General features: G+C 31.2%; 2 protein-coding genes across 3 annotated transcripts; both read right to left on the bottom strand.

Moving 5' to 3' along the window:
- Positions 1–604: 604 nt before the first annotated feature.
- On the bottom strand, positions 605–3,712 carry LOC100807062 (protein MANNAN SYNTHESIS-RELATED 1). 2 transcript variants are annotated; one of them, XM_003543671.4, is made up of 6 exons: positions 3,453–3,712; positions 3,002–3,137; positions 2,861–2,931; positions 2,706–2,791; positions 1,330–1,903; positions 605–1,169 (listed from the first exon to the last, which is right to left on the bottom strand). In XM_003543671.4, exons 1-6 carry the CDS (start codon positions 3,555–3,557, stop codon positions 912–914), a joined length of 1,230 nt encoding a protein of 409 aa, XP_003543719.1. In that variant the 5' UTR covers positions 3,558–3,712; the 3' UTR covers positions 605–911. The 2 variants fall into 2 exon arrangements, with proteins under 2 accessions (XP_003543719.1, XP_006595200.1); XM_006595137.2 differs by having other exon boundaries at positions 3,002–3,131; positions 3,453–3,706.
- An 8,430-nt stretch (positions 3,713–12,142) lies between these two features.
- LOC100806526 (D-3-phosphoglycerate dehydrogenase 2, chloroplastic) lies at positions 12,143–14,329 on the bottom strand. Its single transcript, XM_003543670.5, has one exon. The coding sequence runs from the start codon at positions 14,075–14,077 to the stop codon at positions 12,317–12,319; it is 1,761 nt and encodes a 586-aa protein (XP_003543718.1). The 5' UTR covers positions 14,078–14,329; the 3' UTR covers positions 12,143–12,316.
- Between the last annotated feature and the right edge of the window lie 229 nt (positions 14,330–14,558).

Raw genomic sequence — 14,558 nt, 5'->3', positions numbered from 1 at the left:
TCAACTTTTATTGGAGACTAACCTGAAGAGGCCTGACAAACGTAGTGAGACATAACTTTTGTCGTTATAGGCAAAAAATTATATGGCATCCGTACTAGTTTAAGGGAGTACATGAAAACTGGTCTGAAGCTTTCCCCAGAAAAGAATACTCTAACAAGTCTCCTGGATTCATCAAATTAAAACAATTTGGGTGTGTGCAACATAACTCCCCGGAAGACATTCCCGGAGTGATTATGATCCTTCGCTTCAACATAATGACGGTTAGAGCTCAAAAACATCCATTGCTCCTCTAGCCATCCACAGACAAGGGAATCAAGTGGCAGATGCCTTCGTAAAGCATCATAACTAGGCCAATTTAGAATTTTCGATCTATTAGGGCTATTGGCTACTATTTTCCCCATAGTTAATGGTTATTGATTGATTGAGGAATTGTCCCTTCATTGTTACGTCACCAAAAATAAAATTAAAGGGGTTAGTAAAAAAAACAAAGTCTTTTCATAAATGATTAATTAAAGAAGAAAAATTACTATGATTTGATATGATATAATGTTGAAACTCAAAAAACATGTCACAGTAATGAAAATATGTATAAAAATCATCCTACTACCAAGAAAAAAATATACCTTTTTATCACGAAAAAGAAATCCAATACATGCGATGCCATTATACCATGGAGATCAAACAAATACATTATCTTTAGTTTCACCACCACCAATTATGATAAATAACCATGAAGGCAACCAGAATTTTACAAAGAAAATGTGATGAATAGAAAGCACTCTGTACACATTTGACGGTGAACCCTTTTGGTGAACGCTTGGAAAAGCAAAAGGTCATAACGGGCAGGTAGTTTGGGAAACTGAGATTGTGTCTTGGAGCATAATATATAAATGAAGTTGTTGTTTTTGCTGCTAACAGTAACAAGAATAAGCAAAGTGGTTTTTGTTGGAGACATAAGGAGAGAGGAAATTGGAGGCAGAAGCAGATGGAGCTGGAACCAGTATGCGTGTTTTTCCGGAACCTATTCTCTTTCCAACTACATTGGCATAAAACAGACCTGAAATTGCTGGTACGAACACATCACTTTCTGCACTTACATAAAAGTCAATCACTTTCTCAAATTCAGAATCTAGGAACCTTTTCTTCTTATCTGCCGGCATGATGGCTTCCTGCACCAACCAATAACCAACAAGGATTTTAGATTTCCACTTTCTAGTTCATACAAAACAATGCTTCTAATTTGTATAATTTTCAATGTCCCAATGGAAAAATGAGTGTTAGCGTAAGCACTTGTGTGTGTGAAAAAGAGAGAGGAACAACTTAACCTACCTTTGTATAAGTCTTAGGAAACAAATCCTTGAGAGAATCAAGGCTGCTATCCCACCTTGATTCAGTCACATAAACTGTGGTATCCTTGTCAAAACCAATCTGCCTAAAAAACACAGCAATCTCTTGTGCATTGTAGCAGCTTTTCTCAATATCACTATTTTGGCAGCCCTTCTTATTCAACATATCAACCCTCAAGTCCACAGCTATGAATTGCCCGTCTGAATTTCGGCTTAAAGTTCTTAGTCTTTCAACCATTGAATCAACCACTTCATGCATTTCTGGCTGCAACTCTAAACTTCCAAACATTGCTAAGCATGCAACAGAATCAGTGTCACCTTTTTTCCCTGCCTTTCTCATGTTTATTGAAGGGAAGTAAGTTGCAAGTCTTATACTTCCCTTTGTTCTGTATATTGGCTCCACATGTTCCGCTATGTAATCTTCTGTAACCCGATTAGGGACTTTCACAGCAGCAATATTCCGTGTTGATATATGAGTAGGAAGATCCTTTGCCACTCTGACCACCCCTTCCATGCTTTTCATGAACACATCAACATCATAAATATCCTCAAAATTCCTGACATTTCAATTATATTAGTTAGGAAAATGTACTTCATTGCACTTAAAAAGTAAATTAGACTGAATTCAAAAATTGAGTTTAACATGAGCTATTCGTCAATCTACAACTACTTATGCTCATATTGAGCTGCCTCCGAAGCTAGCTTACAATAAGAATGGGAGCTGAAATAACAAGGATGACAATTGGTCCTTGGTTAATGGAGATGCATTAAGCTTTTTTTCTTAAAAATTTAGCCTACAACTTGACCAAGGGTTTTGGCCCAGCCCTGGCTTCCCTCACCTCAGCCAACAATGTGTTAGAATGTTTAAATAAGGGTGGGCGGGGTGGGGGGAATCTAAATGAGGCACAAGTATTAACAAGTAAACCTTATAACAATAAAGAACATAGGAATTTTTTTTTGCCAGGAATTTCAATCTTGTGGCTGATAAATCACAAACTACCCACACATTTCCATGTGATAATTACTTTCATCAATTACACAATTTTTCATAAGGGCAACACAATAGATATCCAGAGAAAGATTAATTAAAACATACTAGCATTACATATGTCAAGGATCAACAATTCCAAAAGGCTTAAGTTCTTAGGAGAAAGGTCAAGGTTGCTTTGTAAGAAAATTTCAGACCCTAATTACTTGCAACCAAAAAAGCAGGAACAGAATATTTCTTTGGCAGTTGAGAAATAAGCACATTTTCATTTAGACTAAGCTATGCAGAGGTTAAAATATGGAGGGGATTAAAATAAACATTTTTTATTAATAGACACCTATGCCAAGTATAGAATGAAAATCAACACTAACCACTTGTCACCAGGTTGGCTTCCTCTGATGTCAGGTATGACAAGTGTTGCCCCCAGACTTCTAGCAACAATCACTGCATCTGCTATCTGAATAAGGCATCACTAGAGTTTCAGAGAATAATGAAATAATAACTGCAATTACATTAGTTAAGTTACCTGAGAAATATGGTACTCTGGGCCATTGGTCAACGCAAAAGTAACAAATCCTTGGGTCTGTTCCACATCATCTGGCACCCATGACAATATAAGTGTCTGTCTAGTATATATTATATGATAAATTCAATTAGTGAGTCTTACCAGCAGATGGCTTAACCCAACACGGTTTTAGGCCATCCGCATCTCCCTTCCAAAGCCCTATATTCTTTCTTACATGAGTAGCATCAAACTTAGCAGTCTCAAAGTTGGCATCCTCCGATCCTCCTGGAAGCTTTTCCTTGTATAGTAAAAAGTAAAAAGCACAAATGAAATGAAGTGAAAAATTGACTGACTGGCAATAAGAATCGAATTCACACCGAACTGGAAGGACTGCCAAGTTCAGATATTGAAATGTGGTTCGACTATAAAGCATTCTTATTGAAAACAATTATGGTCTCTTCTCCTAGTTCTAGTTTGTCAGTGTAAACAAGGGATCTATAAGCTCTGTTGAGGAAAGGCTTTGGTTTTCATTCTTAAGATGAATTTAGTTATACTGTTGTTTCTGGTGTGAGCTAGCAAATGCAAATGCAAATGAAAAAGAGGGTGTGCTTACTTGAAGTGAATTATCAAAGTGGTCTCTTTTGATCATATTTCCAAGCATGACAAACATCGTGAGGGTGAGGACAGCTGCCACCACTTGTCTCAAATCCAATCCCATCTCTTCTTACTTAGTTCCTTCTGCTTCGATCCCTAACCTTTTAAAAAAGGAAGCTTGAGAGAGATTCAATTTCAAGTTTCAGCAAAAGATAAGACCAACGGCAGTGGCTGGAGCAGCCCACAATCAAAACTCACTCTACGAATACATAACTCCTCACTTTCTAATTATTAGTATTAATATTTATTTATTAATAAAGCTTTCTACTTTTTACACCACCCACATTTCCCCTATAATTTAAAAAAAAATAAAAGGATAAATAGTTACTTTTGTCCTTCAATGTATAATTTACTGACAAACACGTCCCTAAAAGATGAAAATACAAAATTTAATCCCTAAAATTATAAAAAGTGCGACAAATATATTGGGTTGTGAGCGTAGCAGCATATTTATCATAATTTTTTTTTTTACTTTTTATATTCACACTCTGCTAACAGGCCCTGAAAGATAAAAATACAAAATTTAATTTTCAAAAGTATAAAAAGTACAACAAATATATCCAGACGTTAATAATAGATTGTAACTAATTATTATTATTATTATTATTATTATTATTATTATTATTATGTATTTATAATTTACTGTTCCTATTTGTTTAGTACTTATGCAATATATTTTTTAAATTGCCTTTTAATATATATTTTTTTATTATTTTGATCTCCTTATCAAATCTTAATCTTTGTTGTTAAAATAAACTTTATCTTATATCTTATAATTTTTCACTTTTAATCTTTAAAATTATTCCATATCTCAGTTCCAACTTAAGTACCCTTATATTTAGATTGAAAATAATATATCGAGAGTTTTGAGTAGAAAAAACACAATCGGCCACGAGACCAGGTTTATTTATTTTAAAAAAAAGAATTTAATCAACTATTTTTTTAGAAAAAAGTATCACAAAATTTAAACTAGATAAAACTAAAGTGAAATTATAAGTTTTTTTACTTAATCAATAAAATGTATATATATATACCTCAAATATGAAAAAATCTCTTGGATAAACCTTACATGCTTCCACTCGAGACAACACTTATTATACATAATATGAATGAAACGAAAACAGTTACTAACAAATAAAAAACCAAAATAAGTTTAAATAAAAATTACAATAATGTTCAAACTAATACATAAGTTAACTTTAAAACAAAATAAAAAAAAACTAATACAAAAGTTTATTTTTTATCTTTGGGATGTAGAGTTGTATCTCTAGTTGATTTAGGGACTCCAACGACTCTGCATTCCATTTGACATACTGTGGCACAGTACGTAATAAAGATTAATAATTAATTGAAGAAACAAAAAATTCAAGAAATAAAAGGCTTTCAATTTTTTAAATGGTAACTCAATTTTTTTATATCATAAAACTAAAGAATTTTTTTTATTTTGGAAAATAAGTAGTTATATTGATTAATTAAAAAATTAATTAACAATTTGATAGATGGATAAATAGATAGATAATCAAAGTATAAGAGTTAAAATCTTAAGATGTATTTTATTGTTTTTTTAATCCTTTTTTTGCTTATCTTCTATACAATTTATTATTAATGTCCGGATATATTTGTCGCACTTTTTATACTTTCAGGGATTAAATTTTGTATTTTCATCTTTCAGGGACACATTTGTCAACGGGGTGGAAAGACAAAAAGTCAAAAAAAATTATGACAAATATGCCCCCATGCTGACAATCCACACTAGCAATTATTTCAGTAACAAATTTGTCCCTTTGTGTCACGTAGGCTATTTTATTAACGGTGACAGAGGAAAGTTAACGATCAGATATATTTATCACACTTTTTAAACTTCAGGGACTAAATTTTGTATTTTTTATCTTTCAGGGACACATTTGTCAGTGAATTACACATTAAGGGATAAAATTGACTATTTACCCAAAATAAAATCATGTCCAAAACCCTTACCTTCTCTCTCTTTAAATATGCTATTTTTTACTACTTGACAACTTTATTTTACCTTTTAATTTTTGACATTTTTTATAATATATACATATAAAATTATAAAATATAAATGAATAAAATGTACACATTCTTCTGCTAAAATTCTTAAATTCTCTCTTTTTTTTGTAGACAGGTGTTTTTTTTAATTAACTTTGTAAAATCATTTTGAATTCATTTATACTCAAACTTCATAAGTAAAAGCAGCATAATTTGAAAACATTTTTACTCATGTCTACTAACATATATTTTTTAAAAGTATAAAATAATTAAAATATATAAAAAAATAATTATATAAAAGTCATGTAAGACACAGATTATTGCCCTAGTTAGATTAAAATTGAAAGTTCAAATTGCATATTTAATTATAAATCTCGTGTAGTTTTCTTTCTTTTTAATTTACTAAAGATCATATAAGTTTTTTTAAGAACTCATGTATGTAATTAAATACAAAAAACTAAATCAATAGGTTTAATCTAATGGTTAATTGTAATTAAATGTTCTTATTTTTTACAATAGTAAAACTTATCATTCAATATACTTATGTGTATGTATATGTAAGATGTGTTAAACCAAAAATGTTTTGTTATGATAAGAAATATGAATTATAAATATGAATAGTATAATTATAAAATTAAAACTTGTTAGTCACATGAGCATATAAAAAAGTCATCTACATATATTTTTTTATTTCTAACATGTATTATTTTTTGGAAATAATCATATTTAATATACTATTAGATATTGAATATTGAATGTGGACACTTCTTTTAATGGAGATTTAAGTCTTGATTAAGTACGTTGCCCACATCATAAGACTAATTCATTTTTGTTAAATATTTTTTGTTAATATTTAAATGTTATAATATATATATATATATATATATATATATATATATATATATATATATATATATATATATAATGTAAATTATTCTACTTTAAGTATGTGAGAATTGTAAATTTAGGCCATAAATCATAACAACTGAAATCGATTTTTTTTTTAAAAATAACTTTTTAAATAAGACATAATATATAATTCTTATTTTTAACAAAAACATTTCTATATAAGTGCTGTGTTTACATGCTTCGTACAAAGACATCTCAACTTGTTCAGTCTAAAGTCTCGACCTTTATGAAATGTACAAAGACATCTCAACTTGTTCAGACCAAAGTCTCAACCCTTTTTGATACGTGATGTGTCACTAATACATTTTGTATTTGTTAATTTCATACTGGTAGGTAAGATATCAGGTAAGTTTGTAGCAAGTCTTGAATAGCTTTTTTTAGTGTGCGATTATTGGGAGTGACTGCAATCTACTATAAACAATTTGTGAAACAGCTAATCAATAGATTATTAGATTTAATTAGTCAGTTAGACCATGTTCGCTTGTCAGTTTCGCGCGGTATCCTTCCTTTTTCATTGATAAATAATAAATGATGATACATTATGGAAGCAAAGGATGACTTGCTTTTGTATCGTGACAACTAGAGTTAGACTTGGCTTACTTTGCTCCTAGATTTTACATAATAGGTGTAGTGATACTTTTGGTCCTAAAATTTTTATAATATCCTGATTTTTTTTCTCAAAATTTATCCTTTAATTTACAAAATATCAAAAATTTTGTTCCCTCATAAAAAAAATTCGTAATAAAAAAAGCATCACAAAATTATTTTAACTATGATGATTTAAAGGAAAAATCATCACTAAAATGCAATTAAACCTACAAAATAAAGTATAAATAATAATTAAAAATTAATTAATAAAATTATAATAAAACAAATATATGAATATAATAAAATCTTTAATAATCATGACAAATAATTTATAATAATTCACACATTCTGTTCAACTAATTAACTTAGATCCCATTAACAGTATATAACTTTTTTTCTCTAAAATAAACTATAATTTTTTTAAAATCTTAATCATTAATTATGTGATACTTATTAAAACATATGTTGAGCACACATTATCAAATATATTCTTTTAAATACACTCTCTATTATTAGTTGAAATTTATTAAAAAAATCACAAAAAATTGTAGATCCCACATCTCATTTAATAACTCTTTCTCGTAATTTTTTTGTTTTCAATAAATTTCAACCAATTAAAAATACATATTAAAATAAATATGTAAAAGAGTGTTACTAGCCCTCCTCAAACACCTAAATAATCAAGTTTAAATTTTGTCTAATGATTAATGAAGATAATTCATGGAAAGTGGGGGAAGATAAACAGTATAATCAAATTGCGACGGGTGTAATTGTATTAATTATTTAGTATTATTATATGTTACATTACACTTACCCATGAATTTGAATTGATCTAGATCAATTAAAATATTTTAGATTAAATATTTAGTGTATTTGAATTAAACTCAAACCAATTCCTTCAAACTCAATAAATTTTGAGTTGAATCATGAGTTTTATTTTTAATTATGTTGACTCATTCATCAGTTAAGCTGGTATTTAATATTAAATTATTATTATTATAATATATTTTAAATTTTAAAAAAACAAATCTTATTAGTAATATTACCATATTATATTAGTCATAATAACTGTTAGAGGATAAAATATTATTATTATTATTTATATATTTACTTTTATTTTATCCTTTTATATTAGCTTATAAATTTGGATAGATGATATATATTTCCATCTTGTTGTATGGTTTAATTTTGTGTTGAACTCAAATTCATTTCAATAAAATTTTAGCATATAATAAATAAATTTAAATGCTCTAATTCCATTGTCCATTGACTTGATCCGAAATAACTCGTTCACATGTTGATTTGAGTTAAAAAAAAAAAAAAAACAAAATTCAAAATACCGATCCAACTCTATTTAAATTTGATTGGATTGAACCAATTGAGTTAGATCATGGTTTGGTCAAATTCAACTTAACTTTGTGAACACTCCTATCATAAGCTATGTTTTTATTTTTCAGTTTTTTTACTAATTACAAATTTCATTTGACTATTTATTAAGCAGGGTTTTTTTAATTAACTTCTAACATTTTAATGACTAAATCACAATTTTGATCTTCCTAATTTGTCAAACTCATGATTTTATATTTTTCAATTATTTTAATTGATAATTTTATTAATAAGTTAGTTTAACAACTTTGAACTTCTAACTACCGATTACTCTTTTAACTTTTAGTTAGTTTTGTCTGCCCCTAAAGATTTTTTTCTATCCACTTTGTTTAAAATGTTAAATATTTCATTTATTTGTATTTTTGTTGGATATTTAAAAAAAAAATTAATAAATTTAATTATTTAAATTCAAAATTATAATTTAAATTAATTTTGTGCTTATAAAAAAATAGATATTTTGTCTTTTGTCATTTTTAACTTGGTCATACCTTATCTTTAAACATTATTGGGCAAGTAGTTTTGAAACACTTTTTTTTCCTTCCAGAATAAATATCTATGCATCAAAAGTTTTTCGGACTTACTCTTTTCTCATAACAATTCTCCCTTCCTGCTGCCTTCGAACTAAAATAAGTTTTTGTTAAGATAAATTACATGTCTCAAACTATTTTTATTTGTGATCAATTTAGCTAAAGTTGTTCGTCATCTCGAACAACCACGACACCAATTTCAATCACCAAACTTTTTTTTATGTCAATTAGCGTTTGATTATGACAATTCTTTTAGATTTTTTAAACATATAATTTAATTTCCATACACATACACGTCATGAATTCACAATTTGTCTTTATATGTAAAAACTTATTAAATTGTTTTTTTAAGCAAATTTGATCATATTATTTTTTTTAATTTATAATAAATTGAGGTTAAATTACTCATTCAGTTTTTATAATTTCATGATTTATATCTTTTATTCCATATAGTTTGAAAATGATATTTTTAATTTTTATAATTTATATTTTAATTCTCCTTTAGTCTTTATAATTTAAATTATTTTTTAATCCTTTATAATTTATATTTTAATTCTCTTTTAATTTATGATTTTTTTAATTTTTCAGGATTATCTTTTTAGTCTTCATAAACTTGTTAATAACTTGCACAAGATATGCTTACAGTACATGAATACAGACTCAACCATGCACAAGACAGCCCCTGCCATGGTCAAAATCACCCAACAAAAAATCATCCAGCCTCTTCACCCCGATACCCATAAACCCGTCAAGATAAAGAAATCGTATCTTATACTGTACACTCGAAAAATGCATAATATGAGATACGAAACCTATACAGCAGCATACACTAATTAATATTCACCAAAATTCAACTACAACAATATCGCAAAACATTCAAAGCATTAATACCAAATCACAGCAAACACTTTATTTATTAGCCAAGCATTCTATTCATCTTATGTATGGCTAGATCCAATCTCCTAGCCCCTGTGAAAGGAAAAAAAAAAAAAATTCTATTCTTCCTTTCCGGAAGGAAGGATTAAGAATATCCATTTTTTTCATACTCCCGAGAAAAGCATGAAGAATCTTTTGCCACTGCTGATAGGAACACGTGAAATCTTTTATATATCTTGGTGTTGCCCAACGGTTCACACAATTGCGCTCCATCTCATATGTCACCAAGCACCCTTTAAAGTTTAAACTGACTTCGCCAAAAATGTCATCGAGCTTAGTAGAGCTGAACTTATACCGGAGAGATTAAACCATCTCTTCCAAATGAGATGGGTAACTCTACAATTGAATAACAAATGTGATGAGTCTTCAATCTTTTCATGGCATAGAAGACATACCGCTTCAGGGACTAAAGAAGCAACGCTAGTTGCAGTTGCCAGGCCATACCAGACTACCAGTTGCCTCTCTGCTTTTCAATTCCACATCTCAAGTCTGAACATTCATAAGAAGCTGGACCAACATAATCAATTTTAGTTACTTGTTTTGGTATTAAATTGTTTTTTAAATAGCTGTTGGTGTTTCAACTTGAGTGTCTTTCTTGGCTTTTTTTATCTGCGTAAATGGTGCAAGTGAAAAAGGTTTTGCTAAAAAGTAACGTAAATCAACAACGCCAATGTTAAAATAGAAGGAAATCAACACTGAGAATGCCAATTTAATAAAGTATAATTCTTTGTTTTTAATTTAGAAAAGTCGACAATTTCATTTCTACTTTCTTTTTTTTACAAGAAAATACACAGTTTCTCTGTTTTTTTTTTAGAAGTAGAAAATGGCATTGCCTATTTTGTTATTTTTTTAAGTCTTCAAGGTGATCAATTACTATAAATACAAGTATCTAGTATAGTCTTTAATAATCAATTGCATGTCTTAAATCTCAAGACTCTGTAATTTTTGGCTTTCACAAAAAAAAAAAGAACAAGAGATTAATCTCTAAATCTTAAGAATTTTATTATTAATATATAAAATATATAAATATATAATTATTAAAAATAAATACTATATTAAGGAGACTGAAAGAAAAGAAAAAAAGTAAACGATGTCAAGACCTGCAATGGGAAAGCAATGTTTTGACCTCTGACTCATTGTCATCGAAGACAAGAACAAGAGTCATGCTAAACAATGCTTTCTGCTCCGTTTGTCATAAACAAATCCATTTGTATTTACATTCACATGCTCATAATATTCTTCCCTTTTCCTTTTATAAGATAATAAAGAATGAGAAATGCTAATTTGTACAAATGAGAATTGATTATGCATAGCTTCTTGCCACGCCATCTCTGTTTCTGAATCAGGTCATTAACCATTCAACCTTCCCTTCCCTCTTTGCTTTTGTGTCTTCTTAAAATATTAATCTTTCCCGTGAATTAGATTTACTTAATTGATTTAAGAACGATTTTGTTTCAGACGTTTTAAAGAAAAAATGAATTTATTTATTTTTTGAAAGGTATACAGCTCTAAGACAAGTAGTGTCCAAACCTGCATGACAACAAAGAATAAAAACCCTTCCGAGACACAACCCCTTTACAATTACATGCAACACCCCTAAACAATTATTATTTGAATCTCCTCTCGTAAGAAAAATGTAAATAGCAAGTTTACCTCATTAGCAAGTCTACTTTCACACGTTTGGGATTTCAAACATACTTTTTAATATATTATTTAATGGTTTTTTCCCTTAATTTTATAGTTATTAATAAATTTTAACTAATAATAAAATGTGTTAGAAATAATATATTAAAAAGTGTATTATTAGCCTTTTTTTTTGTTTTTCAGGAAAATTGATTTTACAACTTTAACTAAAAAGATCTTGGAGAATATATAGATAATGGAAAAGATTGGAATGAATAAATAAGATATTAAGGTTAGCCAACAAATTAGTAGTTCTGGATCTGAGAACAATCAACTCTGTCACAAGGTGACCCGTATTTAACCTCCTAATAGATCCAATTCGTAAGTGACGACATTACCAATTTACCAACAACAGTTACAAGCGAAAGTTAGTGACATTACCAACGATCAATATACATTTTTTTTTACAAAACTATTTATGCATACATGATATAATGCTTTATTGGGTAAACATCGATCCTAATAGTAGATCCGCAAATCTGATACATTATACAAAGCTCTCTAGTGAGAAAACATCCTAATCGTAATTATAAAAGAAAAATACAAGAATTTATTGTATAAAAAGAAATTGGCATTGTCGATTTGTCGTATGCACCAACTCAAACTCAAATATATAGAATTATATTGTATTCCTAAAACAATAAGCAGGGAAGTAACTGTGCGAGTGCAACGAGAATAATAACAAAAGACAAGAATTTATTAAGCAAATAGAAACCTTGAGCTAGCCGTTTATTTATTTAATTTGAGTCGTACGTACGGCATATAATGATGGTTGAAAGGCTAGCTAGAGTTTGAGAAAGACTAAGTCTTGGATAGCAGGAAGCGATCCTATATGTTGAAGAGCTTCCTTGCTTGGTTCTTCATCGACACCAATAGCCACAATAGCCATCTTTCTCCGACATGTCCTTCCCAAACTCATAAAGCTAACATTGATGTTGTGCTGACCCAGTATAGTTCCAACGCGCCCAATCATACCTGGCTGATCCACCTGCCGGTACAGTATAAGGTTCCCCTCTAAGCTCACATCGACATCAAAGGAGCCCACACGTGTGAGGTGGGGGCTACCGTACTTGACTTTTCCCTCTATGCTAATTACATTTGATATCTGTAGCTGGATTGAATCAATTAGTTCCACGCCAGCTATTATTTCCTCGCTTATGCGAACCCCCTTCTCCTTGGCAATGAAGTCAGCATTTACCAAGTTGATGGCTGAATTGGACGTGGGTTCAATGAGGCCTTTTATGATCATGGCTCGCAAAAGTCTAGTGTCCAAATCAGCTGATCGATAAACCACCTTCACATCTCTTGATTCTGATACCAACTGCACAGCTACCCGCCCCAGCTTCTCTGCCAGCACGACATATGGAGCCAGTTCTGCGACCAGCTCGGTTGGAACCGCTGGAGCATTCACAGCTCTGGCTGAAAGTTCCCCCTTCAATGCTCCCATTACAGCCTCTGCTATTTCAATGGCCACACCCTCCTGTGCCTCTTTTGTGCTTCCTCCAAGGTGAGGTGTTACCGTCACTTTCTCGTGCTTCACTAACTTGCTATCTTTGGCCGGGGGCTCCTCCGTGAACACATCAAGTGCTGCCTCAGCAACTGTTCCATCGTCCAGGGCTCTTACCAAGTCATCTTCGTCGATCACTCCGCCTCTCGCGACGTTGATGATGCGCGCTCCTCTCTTCATCTTTGCGAAACTAGTGTGGTTGAATATCTTGTGGGTGGAAGGAATGAGTGGCATGTGGAGAGAGATGAAATCCGCGTTGGAGATGGCCTCATCGAAGGACACAAGATGGACCCCAATAGCACTCGCTCTGTCCGCAGAGGCATAGGGATCATGCGCAACCACGTTCATTCCCAACGCTGCTTTTGCACGCCGCGCCACTTCATATCCCACTTTTCCAAATCCCATTATCGCCACTGTCTTCCCAACCATAGAAACACCAACGTACTTGTTTCTCTCCCACTTGGAAGCTTTCATGGAGGCATCAGCCCTGGCAACGTTTCTTGCCATGGCAGCAAGGTGCGCGATGGCAAGCTCTGCAGCAGCGACAGTGTTGGAGGTGGGTGCGTTGACGACGATGCAACCAAACTCGGTGGCAGCCTGGAGGTCCACGTTGTCAATGCCTACACCAGCTCTTCCCACAACCTTTAATCTTCCTTTGGAAGCTTGGAAGACCTCTCTTGTGACCTTGGTGGCGCTCCTCACGATTAAAGCGTCGCAACATGAGATCTTTGAGCAGAGCTCCTCGGGTGAGAGATCGTACGCGCATTCAACGTCGCCCCATTCGCGTAGCACTTTAAGCCCTGCTTCACCAAGTTTCTCGCTCACCAATATAATATTATTGTTGCTGCTGCTCTTGTCCTTAGACTTGGACGTCTCCAAAACATTGTTCGTAAGCAAGGCGCCGCGATGAGAGGAGAGCCTCATGACCGAATTGCCGTTGAAGAATGAAACAGCAGAGGCTCTTCTTCTTCTTCTGCTGCTGCTGCACCTGTCGCTACAGTACTGTGAAAAGGTGAAGGTCGCTTTGGTACACGCCATCAAATTAATTTTCAGCTTTCTCTCTTAATTTTTCTGTTTTAGTGGAACATGTTAACGTTAAGCAACACACTTTGTCTTTGATCTAGCTTGGCTTGGCTATAAATGCTAATGTAAAGCCAACCAGGAGCAGGAACAAAGGGAGAGAAATTTATTCGCCCCTGGTTTAGTGTGCTTTCTCTTGTTTTACAAATATATTATTTTAAATGTGTAATGGAGATAAGCTTGTTAATTTTAAATATTATATATCTTCCTTTATCACATCCTTTTTTTTATTTTATTTTATTCATTTTCCAACATAAACAAATATTATAATACTTTAAAACTTCTTTTAATAATTTGTTATAATTGTTAAATAAAGTTATAATTGTCAATTAAAAATTATAAATAAAAATTAAAATTACTACGTTTTGATTATCACACATATGTTCTATATTCTTTATTACTTTAATAGATAAAGAGTAAAAAAATTGTTAATTAAAAA

Source organism: Glycine max, chromosome 13 (assembly GCF_000004515.6).
Source record: "Glycine max cultivar Williams 82 chromosome 13, Glycine_max_v4.0, whole genome shotgun sequence".
Classification (NCBI taxonomy): Eukaryota; Viridiplantae; Streptophyta; class Magnoliopsida; order Fabales; family Fabaceae; genus Glycine; species Glycine max.
The sequence above is the reverse complement of the archived record's forward strand: the minus strand, read 5'-3'. Positions and strand labels throughout refer to the sequence as shown.

Coding starts and splice junctions, on each gene's coding strand:
- LOC100807062 (XM_003543671.4), bottom strand. CDS start 3,557: ATGGGATTGGATTTGAGACAAGTGGTGGCAGCTGTCCTCACCCTCACG. Junction 1,904..2,705: donor AGCCAACCTGGTGACAAGTG/GTTAGTGTTGAT, acceptor TTGAAATGTCAG/GAATTTTGAGGATATTTATG. Junction 1,170..1,329: donor TTCCTAAGACTTATACAAAG/GTAGGTTAAGTT, acceptor TGGTTGGTGCAG/GAAGCCATCATGCCGGCAGA.
- LOC100806526 (XM_003543670.5), bottom strand. CDS start 14,077: ATGGCGTGTACCAAAGCGACCTTCACCTTTTCACAGTACTGTAGCGAC.